This window comes from Pelodiscus sinensis, chromosome 5 (genome assembly GCF_052426305.1).
Source record: "Pelodiscus sinensis isolate ZL-2025 chromosome 5, ASM5242630v1, whole genome shotgun sequence".
Taxonomy (NCBI): domain Eukaryota; kingdom Metazoa; phylum Chordata; order Testudines; family Trionychidae; genus Pelodiscus; species Pelodiscus sinensis.
Genome location: NC_143056.1, coordinates 131,830,079 through 131,849,646, shown reverse-complemented (window position 1 = coordinate 131,849,646; position 19,568 = coordinate 131,830,079). Strand labels below are relative to the sequence as shown.

The 19,568-nt window shown below is 57.7% G+C and overlaps 1 protein-coding gene across 3 annotated transcripts in view; it reads right to left on the bottom strand.

Annotated features, from left to right (window-relative positions):
* Positions 1-18,866, bottom strand: part of PYCARD (PYD and CARD domain containing) — a 45,302-nt gene extending 26,436 nt beyond the window's left edge. Inside the window, exons 1-16 of one of the 3 annotated variants that reach the window (XM_075928949.2) lie at positions 18,106-18,856; positions 13,679-13,819; positions 12,747-12,806; positions 12,128-12,319; positions 10,966-11,130; positions 9,110-9,175; positions 8,900-8,962; positions 8,307-8,363; positions 7,713-7,789; positions 7,531-7,592; positions 6,781-7,004; positions 6,168-6,427; positions 4,803-4,928; positions 4,222-4,363; positions 3,483-3,524; positions 1,055-2,588 (exon numbers count right to left, since the gene is read on the bottom strand). In XM_075928949.2, the coding sequence (XP_075785064.2) occupies positions 2,332-2,588; positions 3,483-3,524; positions 4,222-4,363; positions 4,803-4,928; positions 6,168-6,427; positions 6,781-7,004; positions 7,531-7,592; positions 7,713-7,789; positions 8,307-8,363; positions 8,900-8,962; positions 9,110-9,175; positions 10,966-11,130; positions 12,128-12,319; positions 12,747-12,806; positions 13,679-13,819; positions 18,106-18,364 (2,193 nt within the window). In that variant the 5' untranslated portion in view covers positions 18,365-18,856 and the 3' untranslated portion in view covers positions 1,055-2,331. Of the gene's footprint in view, positions 1-1,054; positions 2,589-3,482; positions 3,525-4,221; positions 4,364-4,802; positions 4,929-6,167; positions 6,428-6,780; positions 7,005-7,530; positions 7,593-7,712; positions 7,790-8,306; positions 8,364-8,899; positions 8,963-9,109; positions 9,176-10,965; positions 11,131-12,127; positions 12,320-12,746; positions 12,807-13,678; positions 13,820-18,105 lie in introns of those variants that run through there. The other 2 variants (XM_089778923.1, XM_075928950.2) reach the window with 2 other exon arrangements.
* Positions 18,867-19,568: the final 702 nt, after the last annotated feature.

The following is a 19,568-nucleotide window of genomic DNA, read 5'->3' as shown; positions in this document are numbered from 1 at the left end:
TGAAAGCTTCTGTTCTGCTGACTCTACATGTGCTATTTACGTACTTGTATGATACCTGTATGTGGAGTTATAAACATCCACTCGTAGGGATGCTGGAAAATTCTCCGTCTGTGGCTGAGCAATAGGCAAGAATGCTCAGCCCGTGGCTGTGCTAATTAGCAAGGAGACAGTGACTCTCTAGGTGCCAATACTCACCTCAGGAATGTGACTGATACCTGCAAACCAGCCAGGGCCTAAGGCAGTGGTCTCCAACCTTTTTACACCCAAGATCACTTTTTAAATGACAGACCAAGCAAAGATCTACCGCCCCGCCCCTTCCTTGAAGCCCCGCCCTCTCTCTTCTCCTCCTCTCCATCACTTGCTATCCCCAATCCTTATACTGCTACTTTAAAAAAAAATTCCCACCATTCCTTGCAGCTACTCACCTGTGCTGTTGCTCGGTGAGTAGCTGCTCCTCAAATGAGGAAATCTAATGTAAATGTACTGCACAGGCGCGCAGTTCAGAGAGGGCTCAAGAGCTACTCTTAGAGCCTCCGAGATCTACCGGTAGATCACGATCTACTGGTTGGTGACCACGGGCCTAAGGGCTACCAGCATGGGACGCAGGGACAGGTCGTTGGACCATGTGACCTGCTCTGGCCAGGAGGATGCCAGGAGAGGTATGTACGGGCCATGTGGCACCCTCCATCTTGTCTTGAGTTCAGCTCCTGATCCCAGGTGCAGCCTTGCAGGGAATAATGGGCCGGAAAGAACGGTGGGCCCATCTGGACATAGGACGCCAGAGACTTTTAAAACAGCTGTTTGTAACATCTCTGCTAACAGCCCGTATTGAGAACTGAGAGATTCAATGCATGTAATTTATTATCCTTTAACAACCTTGCTCTCAGGCTTTTCTTTCTTTTAGTAATAAACCTTTAGATTGTAGATTCTAAAGGACTGGCCCAGCGTGATCTTGTGGTTCGGATCCAGAGTGTAAATTGATTGGGACCTGTGGCTGGTTTCTTGGGACTGGGAGAACCCGTTCGGGGTGGCTGAGATTGGGTTCTATAGCCCCTCACCTGTGTGTTAGGCCCGGGGCTGATTGTGGCACAGGGAGAGCTGGGGTTTCTGAGGGGTTTTGCTCATGAGGCTTCAGTCTGGCCGGATTGGCAGTTGGAGCGCTCGGTGTGACTGGTGTGTGGCCTATTTGGGAAGGTCTCCAGTCTGGGCTGTAAGGAGCCTGGCGTTTTGAGCATTTCGCTCTGAGCAGATGCCTCAGCGGTGCCCAGACCCGGTGCGGTCCGTCACACGTGGCGGTTGGGAGATGGGCGGCTGCTGGGTCGCTCCAGTGCTCGCTGCTGTGATTGGTGGGCAGCCTGACCCCTGCTTCCGCCCCACGCCAGGTCCCCCAGGTAACACCGGGTAGCGTAGCTTGGGGGAGGAGACATGGGCTCAGGGCTGCGGCAGAGGGTGAGGGGCAAAGGCCCTGCCAGACCACAGGTGTTGCCGGACCAGAGAGAGTCAACCTGTATCCAAAGTCAAGCCCAAAATTCTCTCCGGCGAGCCAACGGGCCTGTCCCGACGTGTGCTACACGCCTCAACTCCCAGCCACGCAGGAGCCTCCAGCTCTGCACCCCAGGACTGCTCCATCTTACACCGCAGGGCCCCGTGGGCAGTGCAAGTTTATTAAGTAGCTCCCCCCTCCCGCCCCATGTGGCATGGACCCGCCCTAAACAGCTGAGCTGTCCCAAGACTTGACCCAGAGTGCGCTGTGCCGGTACAACAGAAACCTGCTGTATTGGCAGGGCTGGGGGAGCAGGCTGGGCTGGACCAGCCGAGTCCACGCGCAGGCCGGCGGTAGTGGAGAGGGCAGGGAGCGTTGCCTTCAGAACATAACTAGCAAATGCGCGTGCGCAATCCTGCCTTTTACTCCTAGCCAGCGAGGCATCGGAGAGCCACCCAGAGCCGCGGCCCAGCACCCCGGGGCGCTTGACGGGGTCTCGAGATTTGGCTGCCACAGTCGCAGCAGGGGTCGGCAGCCCCTGACCTCACTGGGTCCCCGGTCAGCTCCCTCCCTTTGCCCCCAATGGCCGGGCCTGCGTACTTCGTACAAAACATCATTCCAGGCCGGTGGTGAGTGGGGGGTCCCAGGGTGCTCCTTGGAGAGAGAGCGAGTCCCAGCCAGGAAGCAGAATGGCGTACCCAGCTGGGGGCACTGGGTTGAACCCAACATGGGCAGATTAATCCAGATTGGCCAAGGAGCGGAGTCTTGCGTCTACGCTGGTGTTGGCCCCCGTCCCAGACAGGGTACGGAGCTGGCCGGGCCTCTGCCCTGCGCCCGAGCAGCCAGTCTCACATCCCCTGCAGCTCTTGGATGAGGAATTTCTGCTTGGCCTCCAGCGCCTGGTAGAGCCGGTCCTTGCAGGCCTGGTTCCAGCTCGGCACCAGCTCGTACAGCTTGCGCATCTTCTGCGGGTCCGTGCGCTCGGCCCGGACGCTCTGATACTGCTCGTTGTCCAGCACCCTGGGGTACAGCTCGTCCAGCACGCCGTCCACCGCCCGCACCCGCTGGATCAGCGCCGCTCGGTGCTGGTCGATGAAGTGCTCGCCTGCGGGGCGGGGGGACGAGAGAAGAGAATGGCTCTTTCCCTCGGGTTGTGGGGCAGCGAGAGCTTGTGTTTCTCCTAACGCCGTCCCAGCTTTGTACAAGACTGACAGCTTCCCGTGTCGCTCGTACAGATTGCTCCCCCACCACGGAAAGGCAGCCACCTCTGGGGTGCAGCAGAGCAGCTGTACTACAACGGGGCTTCTCACTTAGCAGTGAAATGCAGCTGCCGCTGGGGTGGGACATGGCAGCTGTTTAGAAACAGCAGTGGGCAGGGATCACTCGTGAAGTGCTGAAATGCAGCTGTGTCTGGGGTGGGGCAGGCCAAAGAACAGGGACTAAAATTGATCTGGCAGGTGCCCGGCCCAAACACTGTTACTGAGTCTCTCTCGTGATCTCTCTTCGGCCCAATGGCTTTTGGGATATTTTATACACAGTGGGACAGCTTCAAATCCTTCCTCTAGAGCATGGATTTTAACCAAGACTTCCCCCTCCCAGGTGAGTGCTCTAACCACTAGGCCACGCTGCCCATAGTTTGGGAATCTAGCCTGTTTTTTTTTCTTTGCTTTCACTAGAAGGGTCTGAAAGCGAAATCTAACTACCAGGACCCCTGAAACATTGAATGCTACCCGCTATGAATTCCAACCTCTGTCCCACCTGGTTTTTGGAGCTGCCAAAGCAAACAACCGTTCTTTGGCCAGCTCTGCTCATGAGCCATAGCAGCCTCATGGCTTTCCAGTGGGGCGAGCCCCCAGGCTCCCAGGTGTCAAGAGGAGTCGACCTGGGAGGATGAACCATGCTGCACACCAAATGGTCACACACAGTCGCCTGGGCTTTCCCGAGGGTTTTGTGCCTGCTGGGATCAGAGAGCCGGGCTGCGGGTCGGGACCCCACTCACCTGACTGCGTGTGGGCAGATGAAACACGGGGCATCACGTCTTCTGGAAGAGAGAAGGGAAGAGGAGTCGGGGGGCTGAGTCCCAAGGGGCCGGGTTAAGGTGGCAGCTGCAGGTACGTCATGCTGGGGCCTGTGTGATCTGGTTGGCTAAAGCGGTCACGTTGTCCTCTGTATTTACTGCCACCCCTGTTGCAGCAGTACAGCCGGCGGCGCTGGGCCCCAGAGCGCCCGTTTATTTAGCTAGCTGGAGCCCTGGGTCCCTACGCTGCTCTGGCTAATCTCGCTAATCGAATGGTCCATTTCGTTGGCTGCTGGCCCATCTACACACCTGCCCAGCCATCCTCCCTGCACAATGATCCTTCCCCCTCCACACACAATGATCCTTCCCCTCTCCACACAGCTACCTCCCCCCTCCCCTCCCAATCCGCGTCCATCCACGCACAGCCTTCCACCTGTCCATCCAACCTCCACAGACAACGTTCTAGCTCTCCCTCCAGCTGTCCATTCTCCTGCACACCCATCTGCACACCCATCTACTCATCCGCATACGGGCCGTTCCATCCATCCACCACCTCCCATCCCACACGGCCCTCTCCATCCCTCCGTTTCCACAGACACCATTTCCATATCTATCCATCCACCCATCCCCAGGCGCCCGCATTCATACCGGCAGCGGTATGTGCACCGTCCCCCCCCCCCCCCACTGCGTCTGTCCCCAGCTCCTGCTGGGCTGAGCCTACCTGCTCTCACCGAGGCCTTCCAGATGGGTTCCCCTTCCACCTTCTCCAGCAGGCTGAGCTGCAGCCCCTGCTGCATGTCCTGGGTGTAGATCTCCAGGTAGGGCTGCTCCAGCTTGGGGTCCAGATACCAGAACTCCAGCTCCTGGTGGGAAGGGAAGATGATCCATTAGGAATGACCCTGTTGGATCGGTACTGATTGCAAGGGGAGAGCGCCCCCTGCTGGGCCCCTGCCTGCCCCCTACAGCACAGTGCCCCCTGCTGGGCCCCTGCCTGCCCCCTACAGCACAGTGCCCCCTGCTGGGCCCCTGCCTGCCCCCTACAGCACAGCGCCCCCTGCTGGGCCCCTGCCTGCCCCCCTACAGCACAGCGCCCCCTGCTGGGCCCTGCCCTGCCTGCTCCCTGCAGCACACTGCCCCCTAGTGCTGCCCTGGGGTACTGGACTAAAAAAACGGATTGTGACCTGAAGCATCCCCTAGTGCAGCCCCACTGCACTCCCTGTCGCACAGCGCCCCCTAGTGCTGCCCTGGGAGCAGAACAGAGTAAGGACTGGCCAGGCCAGTGTTTCTAAGCCTGTCACTCACCTCAGGTATCACCTCCAGCAGGGAGGAGCTGGACACCACACAACAAGAGCCAAATTTCAAGGGCTTGGTCCTGGCAGGTTTGTGCACACGCCTAGAGGGGCATTTGGACTCGTGGTCATTGATGGCCTGTAGGGCACAAGCAGAGCCAGCCTCAGTTTGTCATCTGTGAAATGGGAAGAATAATGCTCTATTGGGCGTGTAGTGGTGGGGCAGCTCACTCCAGCAGGAGCAGGGGGGGCTGTCTGAGGGTCTCTCGGTGGTCTCATCCGGGGCCCTTGTTTTGAACTTTTGATTGCACCCCTTGATCCTGCTTTTTTTTTTATCATTTGTCCCTCAAAATTAGCTGAGCCCTGGGCCCAGTCACCCCTCCTGCAAAATTGGGGAAGGGGCTTTTAGAAGTGGGCAGTCTAGTGCCCCCCTTGGGTTCAGATCGTGCTCACTCCAGCAGGGAGAGGGTTACAGACAAGCCAGTGGTTTGCACAAACTGGCCAATTAAGGCGGGGAGCAGTCAGCCAATCAGGGCCGGGCTGGGCTCTATAAAAGGCTGCAAGTGCTGAGGGGAGTTCATTCTTGCTCCAGCTGTGAAGTGGGAGGGACCTGCCAGGGAAGCTACAGAGGGTGCCTGATGTAGAACAGAGCTGGTCAGCTCTGGCCTGACCCTGCTCCCGGGCTGCAGGGCCTGAGACAAGGCCTGAGGGTGCTGGGGAGGCAGCAGGTCCATACCCCCCCCCCCTTAACAATGAGGAGTGCTGCAAAACTTAATACAAAAGTTCAGTTTTCTCCAAATTCAGTTGTGTTGAGGTACCCCCAGGGGTGTCTCGAGTACCCGCTGGTTGAGAAACACGGTCCTAGAACACCGGAACTGGCAAGGACCTCGAGAGGTCGAGTCCTGACCCCTGCCCTCGCAGCCGGACCCAGGACGCTAGACTTCAGTTTGCCCCTGAGGCAGAGGCTAAATGGTGACTGGCTGTGGGTCACTAAGACAAGATGGGTACAGGGGCTTGGGGCTCCCTGGGGGAGGCCCCGGAGTGCAGGGCGCTGCCCCGGCAGTAGGTGAGGGAAGGGCGCTATGGGCTGGGGGAGGTGTGGGGCTTGTAGAACTCAGAAGGCTGATAACTGAGGGTGAGACACCGGTCAACAGGGGGCGCTCTAGGGCTGGAAGCGCTAATTCCCAGAGAGACCAGCAGGAGGCGCCGCACCGGTGAGTCGAAGCCCATAACCGGTCTATTTAAATCGTTTACTGCCTGAGACTGTCTCCTGTGATGTGTCTGCGCGGCGGCTGCCACGATGGAGTTCCTGGGCAGTGCCTGTGATCTGTGCTCCCGCCCTGGCTCCCCCGGGGGCCTGCCCTCCGTGCCCGGTTACCTGTCTCAGGGAGCAGTCATTGGGGATCAGGTAGAGGTGCAGGGTGGTGTCGGCGGCCCTCAGCGCCCGGTAGAGCAGTGCCAGGGAATGGACTTTGGCCTGGCATTTAGACTGGATCTTCCTCCAGAGCACGCCCAGGGGGGAGAAGCTGGGGTTCTGCAGCGTGGCGTGGAACAGCCGCACCCCCGTGGGCTCCACCAGGGCCATCCCCTCGTCAACAAAGTGGGCGATTCGCAGCCGGGAGCCATCGGCCTCTCCCCCTGTGGGTGGAGGATAAAGCACACAGGCGTAGTTGGGGAGGGAGGGAGTGGGGGCAGAGGGGAGCCAGGACTCCTGGGCCCTGGCTCTGGGAGAGGCACAGAGCCTGGGGGCAGGACGAGGAAGATCAGGGGAAGTTTGGCCACTAGTGCTCTGTCCCAGGCTGCAGTGGAGCTAGGACCCGGCTCGGTCGGAGGGCTGCAGCTCCGGCTGTTGCCAGGGACGGCTCAGGAGAGGGTGGTTGCTGTAACGTGGCAGGCGATTGGCTGGGATGCTAGGTCACCGTTCCGGCGAGGGCCTGGGGCTTGCCATTGCCACGTGCAGTTCTTGCTACCGGGATTATTTTCCTGCATACCCACGAGGCACAGGAAGTGCGGGAGGTGCACCGCAGCCACGGCCCCGGCTGAGTCCACCTGGATGTTGAACAGCGGCCCGGCCACCATCCACTGCTGCTTCTCCGAGGCGCCCAAATGCCAATCCCAGGAGTCGTATCTGTACAGGACGGTCACGGCGGCCCTCACCTCGAACCCCAGTTCGGTTTCAGAGCAACGGAAGGAGCCTGCCTTGGGGAGCTGAACCCTGCACGGTGCGGGGAGAAAAGGGTTAAACGGCCCTGTCCTAGCTGAACTGGCCCCAAGGGCCCTCACATTTATCCCCTTAACTCTGCCCCTAGTTCAGCCCTGGGCTTTGATATCAGGGTTACTCTGTAACCAATAACAGCAGCTGGGTGACTGAGAGAAAACGTGGCCTTTCTCAGACCCCATCCCTTTGAGGAACAAAGGCGAGTCAGAATAATCGAGTGGATTCATTCTGCTCCCCTACAACCTCCTTGTTACAAAGGGGAATAGTCTTCCCCGTTTAATAGATGAGGAAACTGAGGCACGCAGATGAGAAATGACTTGTCCAAAGTCACCAGGTGAGAAAGTGGCAAAGTTGAGAAGAGAACCCAGATTTCCCCAGCCACAGCTCCTCTGCTCCCACTCCCCAGCCTCCTGCTTCCCTCCCCGTGCGGGGGAGAGACCCCAGGAGTCCTGATTCCTCAGCTCCGATCCCCTACTCCCCCCCCCTTCCCAAGACTCCTGATTCACTCACCCCTTGTGCTCACCTGTACATCTGATTCCCATCTGGGCCCTGAAAGGTCTCCGGTTGGATTTCTTCTGCAGGATCCTAGAACAGAAACACCCTTAACTCAGCCCCACCGGGGGAAGGAACCTGGACAGCTGATGGACAGACAGACAGACAGGGATCTAGGCAGAGAAGGATCTGAGGTATCCCACAATCCTTTACCTCCTCTGGGGGACACAAGTCACACTTGTCCTGTCCCCAGGGGTCCTGGCTCAGCTCCGCACTCTGGCTGGTCTCTCCTGCAGCAGAGAGGGGGAAAGGCCCTTTCACACCCCACGTTCTCACAGTGCTGGACAAGCAGCCCCGGCCCCATGCAGTGCAATGCAACCTGGGCCATTCCAACGGCAAACTCCCCCCAGGATGGGCCTGGTCTGTGCGTTAACCCAAGGCTGTCACCGCAGCTGTGCAAGGAGCGCTGGGCTCACGACGCCCGTGGGATGGGCTGTTTTGAGGGAGAGGGTGTGGTGGGGAAAGCTGGGGTCAGGCAGGGGTGTCAGGGCATCACGGGGAGCAGAGGGGGAAGGACGTGGCCTGGGTGGAGGGAAGGGGAAGCCCAGAGAGCGCCTGCACCCAGTGGAGATTAAATCTGATACCCTTAACTCTGCCCCCTGCTCAGTCCTCGGCTTTGCTATCTGTAACGAACCACAGAAGCCTGGCTGCACCCCACTTCCCGCCCCAGCTGGGCTGTGATCAGAGGATGGTCAGAGCTACAAGGGGACATTTGATGTGTCTCTGCCCGATTCCAGCCTCACTCACCGGCAGCCCCAGCTGCAGCCCCGGCGGAGAGAAGCAGGGCCTGTTGGCAGATGATCTCTGGGGAGGGAATGAACGATCAGTCATGTCAAGAACATTCTGATGAGTTGGGGTTGGTCCTGCTTGGAGCAGGGGGCTGGGACTGGCTGACCTCCCAAGTTCTCTTCCAACCCTCATCTTCTGTGAGTCTCATCTCTTTCCCCGGCTCGTTCCATCCCCAGCTGCATTCCAGGGACACACCTGCAGCCACCTCTGGGGCGGGACACTGTGGCTGTAACGGCCTCCCAGCAGCACTGCCCAGACATAGCATAGCCAGTGCGGAAATGCAGCCACCCCTGGGGTGCCACCGCTGCATAGCAACGTTGCACAGGGATGGCTCCCTGAGCGTGGAATTGCAGCTGCTTCTGGGGTGGGGCGCAGCAGCTGCCCAGTGACATTAGGGACAGGCAAAGAGAGAGAATCCGGATCCTACTGGACTCAAGCTGCTAGTGGAGAATGATGGGACCAGGAATAAAGTGCCCCATGGGCACAGGAGGGCAGAGGATCCGCGGCTGTCGTGGGCCGGTGCGAACGCTACCACGCTCGGCGCCACCTACCTTCAGCCTCGGCTGCTCCTGCAGCAGAACTGGGGGTGGATTCTGCCTCTCCGCCCAGAGATCCTGCAATGCAAAACAGAGGGGAGGGGCCAAACCACTGAAAACATTACGCCAAAGTCTGACCTCAGGTGTAAATCTGGAGTGGACCCCCCCCCCCCCCCCCAGTATCAGGGCTGCATCTTCCATCCCTCTGGGTGATTCTGGACTCACCTGCAGAGACCAGGTCTCCCCCCAAGGCACTGAGATCCAGCAGATCTCTCCGGAGCCGTGTAGGGCCTGTGGGTGAGAGAGACCAGTCGGCGTCCCTGACGGCTCCTCCGCCGGGCGCAGCGATTTCACTGCCGCACTTGCCGGCTCCTGGGTGTTGGGGCCTGACAGAAAGAGCCCCGTTCCTCCCTCCCTTTGCTCCCCTCAGACTCAAAATGGGGTGGGACCTGGACCATTTTACCCAGAAGATTGACTCCTGGTGGTTCTGTTCGTACGGATGACGATTGTACGGCTGCAAGCCAGAACCAAAGCTGTAATGACCCCATGTTCCTCTGTTGCGGGCTGTCCTGATCCACACACAGAAGACGCGGCTGGGGTAAGGCCCCCAAAGTCTGGGGCACCGCTGGGGCTTTGTGTCCACCTACCTGCCTCTTCCGACCCCTGGCCTGTGGCTCTGCTTTCTCCCCAGAGGATCTAGTTATCTTACAAGTGACAACGCCAGCCAGAGCCGTGAGCAGCACATCGATCCTGTGACAGAGCCATTCGAGCAGGAATGGACCCATTTCACAGGTATTTGCCACCCTAGGTCCAGCCTGTCAGGTTGTGACGTGACCGTGTGAATCGCCGGGACCGGAGTTTAACGTCTGGTTTAAAGCCGTTTCATTCGTGTCTTGCTGAGATAAGATCATGTCTCTCCTGGCTGCCAGGGGGGCACAGGGCTTCCGTGTCATAGTCTTGCATAGCGCCCCACAAACCCGAAAGACCTCCCTGACCACCGGCAGGGAAATTGGGCCCATCTTGGGTGTGTTTTCGAAAGGGGGTGAGGTGAGGGCAGAGAAAGAGGCTGAGCTCTGAATCTGGAGCAAATGGAAGGGTTGCAAGAGATTCCCAGCGAGGGAGGTTGGGCCAAAGATTTTCAGATGCGGCGCCGATTCGGCAGCCCGAGGAAGGATGTCTCTGGTAACCGGATCCTCTCCGAAGGAAGCAGAGCCACAGCCCAGGGACAGGAAGAAGTAGATGGGTGGACATTAACACTCAGCAGTGCCCCAAATGTTCAGGCACCCCACACAGCTGCATCTTCTGCATGTGGGTAAGGACGGCCCTGTTCAGAGGAGGGCAGCGAATGGGAGCCAAATACCGTCCATGAGAGGGGAGATTAAGAGGCCTGTTCTGTTCTAAGCCTTCCTGACCCCTCCAGGCAACCAGCTGAGGCCCAGAAGCATGAGACTGGATTTGGGTTGGTGTTTTACCGGGCAGCCAGTTGGCAGGGAGAATGAGACCAGCAGCCAGGGGTGTATGGGGGGGGGGGGGGGCATGGTGGTGGGGGGGGGAGAGACTATGAATGGATGGGAGTGACGGGCAAACAGCCAATCAGAAGAGAGGAAGGACTATACAGGATTGACCATCGCAGGTGGAGGTGGGGAGCAGGCGCGGGAGCAGATGAGGATACGTGTGGGGGACCTAACTGGCGGGCCCCACCCATCAACTCCTCCCACTTCTTCTCAGCGCCTCCTGCTGGGTGCCGATCAGCTGTGCAGAGGCAGGTGGGGCACCCCCGGAGAAATCAGAAAGTCGGGGGCTGTGGCCCCAGGAGAAGGGCAGGGGGGCACTGGCTGGCTCTCAGCCCTTGTCTCTGCCAGCTGGGAGGGTGGGCGGAGATCCCCGTGCCCAGCTGGGTCCTGCCGGCGGCAGAGGGAGGCGAGGAGAAGAGGCGGCGTAGCTGCCCGTGATGCAGTGTTTGGCCCTCGGGAACCCGCCCACCATGGACACATGGCTCTGGGGAGCAGGGACCGGGCTGGGGCAGACCCATGGGCCTGGCTACTTGGGAGCAACATGCAGGGGCTGTTTGCCCAAAGTACCTGGCCCTCCACCGAGTCCCTGCAGCGCATCAGGAGGGAGGGTCGGGAGACGGGGTTTGGGCTTTTTCGTCCCCTTCGTCGTCAACGTGACGGGTCCCAAGCTGGTATAAACACCCTCTTCGTCGGAAGGAGGCCGATTGTTATAGTACGGCGGGGGAGGGGGGGCTATTGTAGCCGGGTCCAGGCAGAGGGAGAGAGACAAAAGCATCAAAGAACAGGCCCAGCCACCCAATTCCTCCCTGCCCCAGGGGCCCACAGCGTCCTAGCACACTAGAATGGGAAGGCACCTCGAGAGATCACCGAGTCCAGTCCCTTCCCCTCAACTCCTCCCACTTCCTCCCAGCGCCTCCTGCTGGTGTCGATCAGCTGTGCAGACGGCAGCACCCAGCACCGTCTAGCTCATCCCAACCTGCTCTTAAATCTCTCCAGAGATGGGGATTCCACAACCTCCCCAGGCAACTTATTCCAGTGTTTAACCACCCTGACAGGCAGGACGTTTTTCCTAATGTCCAACCTAAACCTCCCTTGCTGCAGTTTAAGCCCATTGCTTGTTGTCCTAGCCTCCAAGGCCAAGGAGAACAATTTGTCTCCCTCCTCCTTGGGACACCCTGTTAGATCCCTGAGAGCTGCTCTCATGTCCCCTCTCAGTCTTCTCCTTTCCTGACTAAACCAGCCCAGTTCTTTCAGCCTTCCCTCCGAGCTCATGTTTTCTAGGCCTTTCACCATTAGTGTTGCTCTTCTCTGGACTTTCTCCAATTTCTCCACCTCTTCCTTGCAATGCGGTGCCCAGAACTGGACATAGGCACTGATGCTATGGACTGATGGACATAGGCCTCCAACTGAGGCCTAATCAGCGCCGAGCAGAGCAGAAGAAGGACTTCTTATGTCTGGACCATCAGAGCCATGGGCCCACCATGCCTGGCGCCCTGCCTGTGCCGTGAGCCAGCAGGGGCCGGGATGGCAGACCTCCTGCTCTCCTGCTTTGGGGCGTGTGCCTTAGACAATCCCTCGCGATGCCACGCAGCACCGAAATGCAGACACCTCTGGGGTGGGGCGTGGCAAGGGGCTAACAGCCGCACAGGGACAGGGCATGGACGGGAAGCCAAGACAGGAAGTGAATGAGAGTCGGGAGCCAGGAAAACTGTGTCGTGGCTGCACTTACAGGCCGGGCGCTTCTGAAGCTGTTTGTCCTTCTTGCCCATCAGCTTCTTCAGCCACTGGGGAGGTGACGGTAGAGCCAGGGTGGGGAAGGAGACTTTCATAAATGGCTGCACTGACCACCTTTCCCAGGGGTCCTGCGGCCTGGAGGTGCCCCCAGAGGGCCCAGCGAGAGCGTCTGGCTCCCCTCCGGGGCCTGGAGAGACACAGAAGGTGCAAATGACACACATGGCCCAGGACCCGCTCCCATCAGCTCCTGAAAGCCCAGGCTGCCCTCTCAGCAAAGGGGCAACTCGCCTGGGTTCCCACCCCCCTCCCTGCTGCCCTGGGCCCATCGGCCCCCTCCACCCGCAAGCGTGCTGCCCGCTGTCTCCCTTTGGCGAGCAGTGACCGCTGCTTGGAGGACACACGGCACTGAAATGCAGCCACCTCTGGGGGGCAGCCGGGCAGCTGCGAACAGCCGCAGAGGGGCAGTGCACAGCTGGAGTCCGGGACAGGAAGTGAGGAGGACGCCTGGCGGAGGTCGATCTTTAGGCTGCCCATAGGCTGCAGAGAGTGGTGGGTGCTGGGCTCGGTGTGTACGTGAGGCCGGCAGAAGCAGAGTTAGCATCAGAGCTGCCCACCTGTGGCCTCTGTCCCCACACCAGGGCCGGGGGGGGATGGAGTCCCTCTACCGACGGTTCCTGAGAAGGAAAACAAAACGTCACTCACTGACCCACTGGAAAACACGAGCCATATTGTGATCGCAGGGCCCTGGTGTAAATCCAGAGTGACTCCACTTTCCTCAGTTGAGACAGGGCTGGATTCAGATCTGCGTGACCCCGAGGAAACTCTGTAAGGAGCTGGCCCTAGATAGGCAGGGCTGTGGGGGCACAGTCCTCACCCCCTTTCCTGGGTGCTGCTGCAGCACAGCCTGTCTTTCTCCTTGGCCTCTGGAGGAGCATCCCTCCCCCTGGCTCCGCACAGCCAATGTTCCGCCTCATTCCCTCGCCCCATTTGTGTGTGGAATAAATTTTGTTCTTGGGCACTGAGGCATGAGTGGGTGTGCACCACCAGGAGGACCACATGCTGCTGGCTGTGGGCTCTCTGCTAATCTGCTGGGAGGCATTTGAATTTTTCTGGGGTGGCTGCCCAAGAACTCAGCTTACAGGGAGCATGCCCACCGCTACGGACTGGCCTCGTTGGCTAGTTGCAAGGCTCATCTGCACTGCAGCTGGCTGGGAATTTTTCCACCAGAATCTTTTTTTCCCCAAGACGCCAAAGACTCAACGGTTTGGACGCCCTAGACACAGGACCGGGCACGGTTTGGGATTCCAAATGGCTTTTCCTTTCCAGATCGCAGCTTCGAAAGAAAGGAGGGAGAAACCCACCCACCCTGACAGAGCACGAGGGGGGGGAACCAGCAGGGGGTGCCCCGTGGGACCAGAACCAACACAGGTTTTGTTTCTTCCCCGTTGCAGAGGGACTCGCGGTTTTGCTTTTCCTCCGGACTGGGGCTGGGAAAGTCCCAGAAAAGACGGCATGGGAAAGTCACGTCCCAGCCAGCTGCACTCACCCTCTGTTGGCTGATGCTTCCCTGGCTTGCCCCTCAGTTTCCTGAGCCACTGCGGAGGGCGGGGCAGGAGAGAAGAGGGTTTTTCTTTACCCCACTCATGCGCTGAACTGATGTCCATCAGGTTTAACGCAGGCTCCGGCTCTTTCCCAGGACATAAAACGAGACCAAGAGGGCACATGACTCACACAGGGCCTGGTATCTGCCTGATCAGCCCCCTAACTAATGGGCCCATCTAATCCGCATGCCCGCTCCCAATCCCGCTGCCTTGATTTGGGGCGTACAAGACACGGAGCGATGCTACACAGCATTAGACGGTGGCTGTCACAGGGTGCGGGGGGAGCTGGTTAAAAGCCACGTGGCCGTGCGGCACATGAAGTGCTCATCTGCAGCTAAAATGCAGCCACCTCTGGGGTGGGGTGCGGCCACTGGCTCACAGCCACGACATGACGTGCACAGACCCGAGTGCAGGACAGGATGTGCGCGCAAATCCTGAATCAAGCAGGCTTCAGGCTGCACGCAGGCCTAGGGACTTGTCCCGAGTGCGGCGGCCAGGAATAAGGGGCCTCATCAGCAGGGGGCCATGTTTTTGCGGCAGGGGGCCAGGTGCGTGTGAGACCGAAGGAAGCCGGGCTGTCTGCAGCTGAACTGCTGTGAGGTTCCGCTTCTCCAGGGAGCAACCCTGAAAGGCAAAGCAAAAGGTGACTGACCGCAGGCTGGAAAACAGTAGCCAGCTTCTGTGCTCTGGGACCCGGTGTAACTCTGGAGTGGGTCTCCTGAGGCCAGACTGGATTCACATCTCAGTAACTGCTGTGTAAAACTGCCAAGCGGAGGCTTCAGGGCATGGGGGGGAGAGAATGGAGGCTGCACAAGGTGATGATGATGGGCATCCAGCAATGTTCCCTCGATTTTTTATCCATGTGCAGAATAAATATTGTTACGTGCACCCAGGCATGTGCAGATGTGCACCACCCGCAGAGACGCTGCCGGCTGTAGGTGCAGGTGCTGTGCTAACCAGCCGGGCAGTATTGTATCTCTGCTCGGTGGCCACCCAGGCACACAGCTTACAGGGAACACTGGTGTGCAGAAGAGGCAGCGTGTATGGCATCACACAGCCCTGGTGGGATAAATGTCGTGACTTGACTTTGGCTAGAGAGGGGTGCAGCTTGTTCAGGAAGGACAGGCAGGGTAAAAAGGAAGGCAAGATACAAGAGTGTACACACTTGTTCTGAAGTCTAGAAGGAAGTGAGGGGCAGGGCAGTGGACAGTCCCTGGATGAGGACAAAAGTAGGGATAATGTAGGGGGTCTACAATAGTTTACTATAGACTCCCCAGGCATTGCTAGAACAAATAACAGAAATACCCCAAAATACAGGAGCCGGCAGTATTGGGGGCTGTTAACTCCCCAGCTCTCCATTGGAAAAGTCGTTCAGTAAAACACAAGGGCTACGTCTAGACTGGCCTGATTTTCCGGAAATGCTTTTAATGGAAATGTTTTCTGTTAAAAGCATTTTCAGAAAAGAGTGTCTAGATTGGCAGGATGCTTTTCTGCAAAAGCACTTTTTGCGGAAAAGCGTCCGTGGCCAATCTAGACATGCTTTTGCGCAAAAAAACCCCGATCGCCATTTTTGCCATCGGGGCTTTTTTGCGCAAAACAAATCTGAGCTGTCTACACTGGCCCTTTTGTGCAAAAGTTTTGCGCAAAAGGGACTTTTGCCGGAATGGGAGCAGTATAATATTTCCGCAAGAAGCACTGATTTCTTACAGTAGGAAGTCAGTGCTTTTGCGGAAATTCAAGTGGCCAGTGTAGATAGCTGGCAAGTTTTTCTGGAAAAGCGGCTGATTTTCCAGAAAAACTGGCCAGTCTAGACACAGCCAAGCTGTCCGGTAAGTTCTTGGAATGAATCAGGGAACCGTTTTGATTCAGAAGTGGAGAACGGAACCAGGCGAACAGCTGTTTGAGATTTGACTCTGTCCAGCACGTGGGGGATTGGTAGCAAGTCCGAAGGTAGCAGGCAGGGTGAGAAAAAGTGGTCCTGGAATGAGACATTGCGCGATTCTAAGGAGAGGAAGGAGCGAGAGTAGCTGGATGAGGACAATGGACTTTAAAACATCCAGCCTAACAAACTCAGAGCACTGATAGACCAGGTCTTAAGGGGAGACAATCTAAGGGAAAAAGCAGTTCAGGGGAGCCGGCTGTTTCTCAAGGAAACATTATTAAAGGCACAGCTGCAAACTATCGCCAAGAAGAAACAGGAAGAAGAAGAAGTGACCATTACAACTTCATGAGAAGGACCCGAACGACCTGAAAACCACCAAGGACTCCTGCAGGAAGAGGACAAATTGCGACAGCAAAAAGAGCACAGTAAGTGACATAAACGGCCGTAAGAAGAGATTCTTTACATACAGCAGCAGCCAGAGAAAGCGGAAGGAAAGTGCTGGCCCTCTACTTAGCAGAGCAGGACTGCTAAGAACACATGACACATCAGGGCGAGGAGCTTAGGGCCTATTTTGCTTTAGTCTTCACACTATTAATATGAAGAACCGGGGAATAACCTCAAGCTAAAATAGGGAAGGAAGCGGTTGAATATTTCGATAAGTCACATATTCTCAAATCTACAAGGCCGGATGAAATTCATGCCAGGGCACCTATGACCCATGCAATCTCATCTTGGGGCCTGTCGCAGGGACCTTTGAGAACTCACACGGTTTTATCTATCACTCTGAGAGGAAATTGCCCAGCTCTGTTGGGCACAGATTTGAGGTCTCAGCGGGAGAACTGTGTCCAGGCTGGGGTGCCGCACTGAACACACGTCCCCATGGTTGAAGGTCTAGAAAACACAAGCTGTGAGGCAAGGCTGAACGAATTGGGCTTGTTTAGTTTAGAAAAGAGAAGACCAAGAGGGGACATGAGGGCACTATTCACATATCTAAAAGGATGCCACAAGGAGGAGGGAGAACAATTGTTCTTCCCAGCCTCTGAGGGTGGAACAAGAAGCAATGGGCTTAAACTGCAGCAAGGGAGGTTTACGTTGCTACCTGTCAGGGTGGTGAAACACTGGTATAAGTTGCCTGGGGGGGTTGTGGAATCTCCATCCCTGGAGATATTTAAGAGCAGGTTGGACAGTCACCTGTCAAGGATGATCTAGATCAGGGGTTCCCATCCTTTTTCGGTCCCCGTACCCCCTTGGCTTTTAGTCAACCTTCCCGTACCCCCCATTCAATAGGAAAGGAAATAAATTCTAGACTCTAGAATCCACAACTTTTTCACGAACACGACTACTTTTGGAATATTTCAATTAGGATAATCTAGTTATTTACCAAATATTCCCCGTACCCGCTTCACAAGCTTCTCGTACCCCCTGAGGGTACGCATACCCCAGATTGGGAACCCCGATCTAGACGGTGCTGGGTCCTGCCATGCGGGCAGGGTCTGGACTCAGAGACCTCTCGAGGTCCCTGCCCGTTTTAGAGAGCTAGGATTCTGTGATTCTATGTTTACATGTCGTGGGGCAGTATGACTAAAACCGAGATCTGTCATGGCTGCTACGTCCCTCCATCTCCCCGGCCACTAGGCCAGTGATATTGTCCAAGAAGGATGCTGGGTTGGTTTGGCGTGATTGGGTTTTGAAGACTCCCTACTGGCTAGGAAGGGAGGGGTAGGTTAGATGGTGGGAGAATAGCTCTGAAGGGCAGGGAAGCTCACAACCAGGCTTCCAAAGGAGGTTTCCATGGACAGGCTGGACACCTGTCAGGGATGGCCCAGGTCCCTCAGATGCTTGGACTAAAGTCCCTCTCGGGGTCCCTTCCAACCGGGGCAATGGGTGAAGGTAGGACTGGGGTAGGCAAACCCCCAGCCCTGCCCTTTCTGCTGAGGCCCCACCCGCTGTGGGAGCCAAGCTGCCTCCCTGCCCCCCTGCACCACTGGGAGGCGGGGCAGCTGCCGCCTCCCCTCCCCCAGAGCACGGAGGAGGGCGGGCCCTCGAGAGCATCTACGATAGGCGTTCAGGGGGCGGAGTCTGGGCGGGGCCAGGCTGGCGGTTTGGGAAGGCAAAGCCTCCCCCTGCCTATGATACCTGCCACCCCTCCCTTCTAGCCTGACCTGTCTGTGATGCGCGGGGGTGTGGGGTGGAATAGGGGATGGTCCAGGACAGGGGCCAAGGGGCTGGGACACAGATAACGTGGTGGGGACAGCTGCCCATTCCCAGGGCCAGCCCTAGCCTTGGCTGCCAGCGATAGACTTGGGGAGAGAGGGGCGCAGTAGCTGGGCAGCGGGGTGTTCCAGTTTGGGGTGATGCAAAGGGACGGCTGGGCAGGGAGGAGCCTGGACCGTCCTGTGACGCCGTTCCTAGTCGCTAGAGCACAGAGCTGGGGGAGAACGCTAGAGGCACCAGGGACCCCTGGGGCAAGTCTCCTGCCTGGGAACTCACCGGCCTCGGCTGCCATTTCTTCTGCAATGCACGAGAGCTTTGCTAGCGAAGCCACCTGCATGGCATAGTCCTCCCCGTAGTAGCTGATCAGCAGCTCCACCAGGGCCCAAGGGCCTGCTCCCTCCAGCAGGGCCGGGGGGATGGGCTGGTATCCCTCCTTCAGTGCCACTTGGCTCAGCTTCTCCTTCCATCTCCGGAGCTCATCCTGCCTCATCACCGCCAGCATGTGCAGCAGGCGCTGTCTCCCCTGCCCCTCCATGCTGCCTGCCACTGCCTCCGCCAAGCAGAGAGAGAATCAGGAAGCTGCCTTGGGCAGCTGGAAGAAATTGCTCCACTGTAACCAACTCCCCACCCCGCCCCCTTGCCACACTCCTCGCTCCCGGGGGCCTGTTCCGCTCGCTCTCTGCAGCGCCGCCCGACGGCTCCGCTCCCGCCAGCCCCTCCTCCGCGCGCTGTACGGGGACACGGCTCACAGACCTTTGCCCACGCCCGCGGCAGCCTGTCCCGAAGTTTGCGCTGCCTGCCAGCCGGTGTCGCTGTTTAAACAAGCAGGAGGCGCCCATCTGGGGAAGCAGACTTAGGGAGAGGATCCTAGAATCCCAGGGCTGGAAGAGACCTCAGGAGTCATCGAGTCCAAACCCTGCCTAAAGCAGGACCAACCCCAACTCAATCAGCCCAGCCAGGGCTTTGTCAAACCAGGACTTAAAAACCTCTAGGGATGGAGATTCCACCCCTCCCTAAGGAACCCAGCCCAGCGCTTCCCCACCCTCCTAGGGAAATAGCTTTTCCTAATATCCAACCTAGACCTCCCCCATTGCTCCTTATTCTGCCACCTGTCACCACTGAGAACAGCCTCTTTGAACCCCCTTCAGGTAGTCGAAGGCTGCTCTCAAATCCCCCCTCGCTCTTCACTTCTTCTAAAGAAGCCCAAATCCCTCAGCCTCTCCTGGTAGGCCATGTGCTCTCCAGCCCCCTCATCATTTTGGTTGCCCTCTGCTGGACCCTCTCCAACGTATCCACATCCTTTCTGTAGTGGGGGGACCCAGAACTGGACACAATACTCCAGATGTGGCCCTACCAATGCAGAATAAAGGGGAATAATCACTTCTGTAGATCTGCTGGCAATGCTGCTCCTAATGCATCCTAATATGCCATTAGCCTTCTTGGCTATGATGGTACACTGTTGACTCCTATCCAGCTTCTCGCCCACTGTAATCCCCAGGTCCTTTTCTGCAGAACTTCCACTTAGCCAGTCGGTCCCCAGCCTGTAACAATGCTTGGGATTCTTCCATCCCAAGTGCAGGACTCTACACTTGTCCTTGCTGAACCTCATCAGATTTCTTTTGGCCCAATCCTCTAATCTGTCGAGGTCACTCTGGATCCTATTCCTGCCCTTCAGCAGATCTACCTCTCCCCCTAGCTTAGTGTCATCTGCAAACGTGCTAAGGGTGCAATCCATCCCC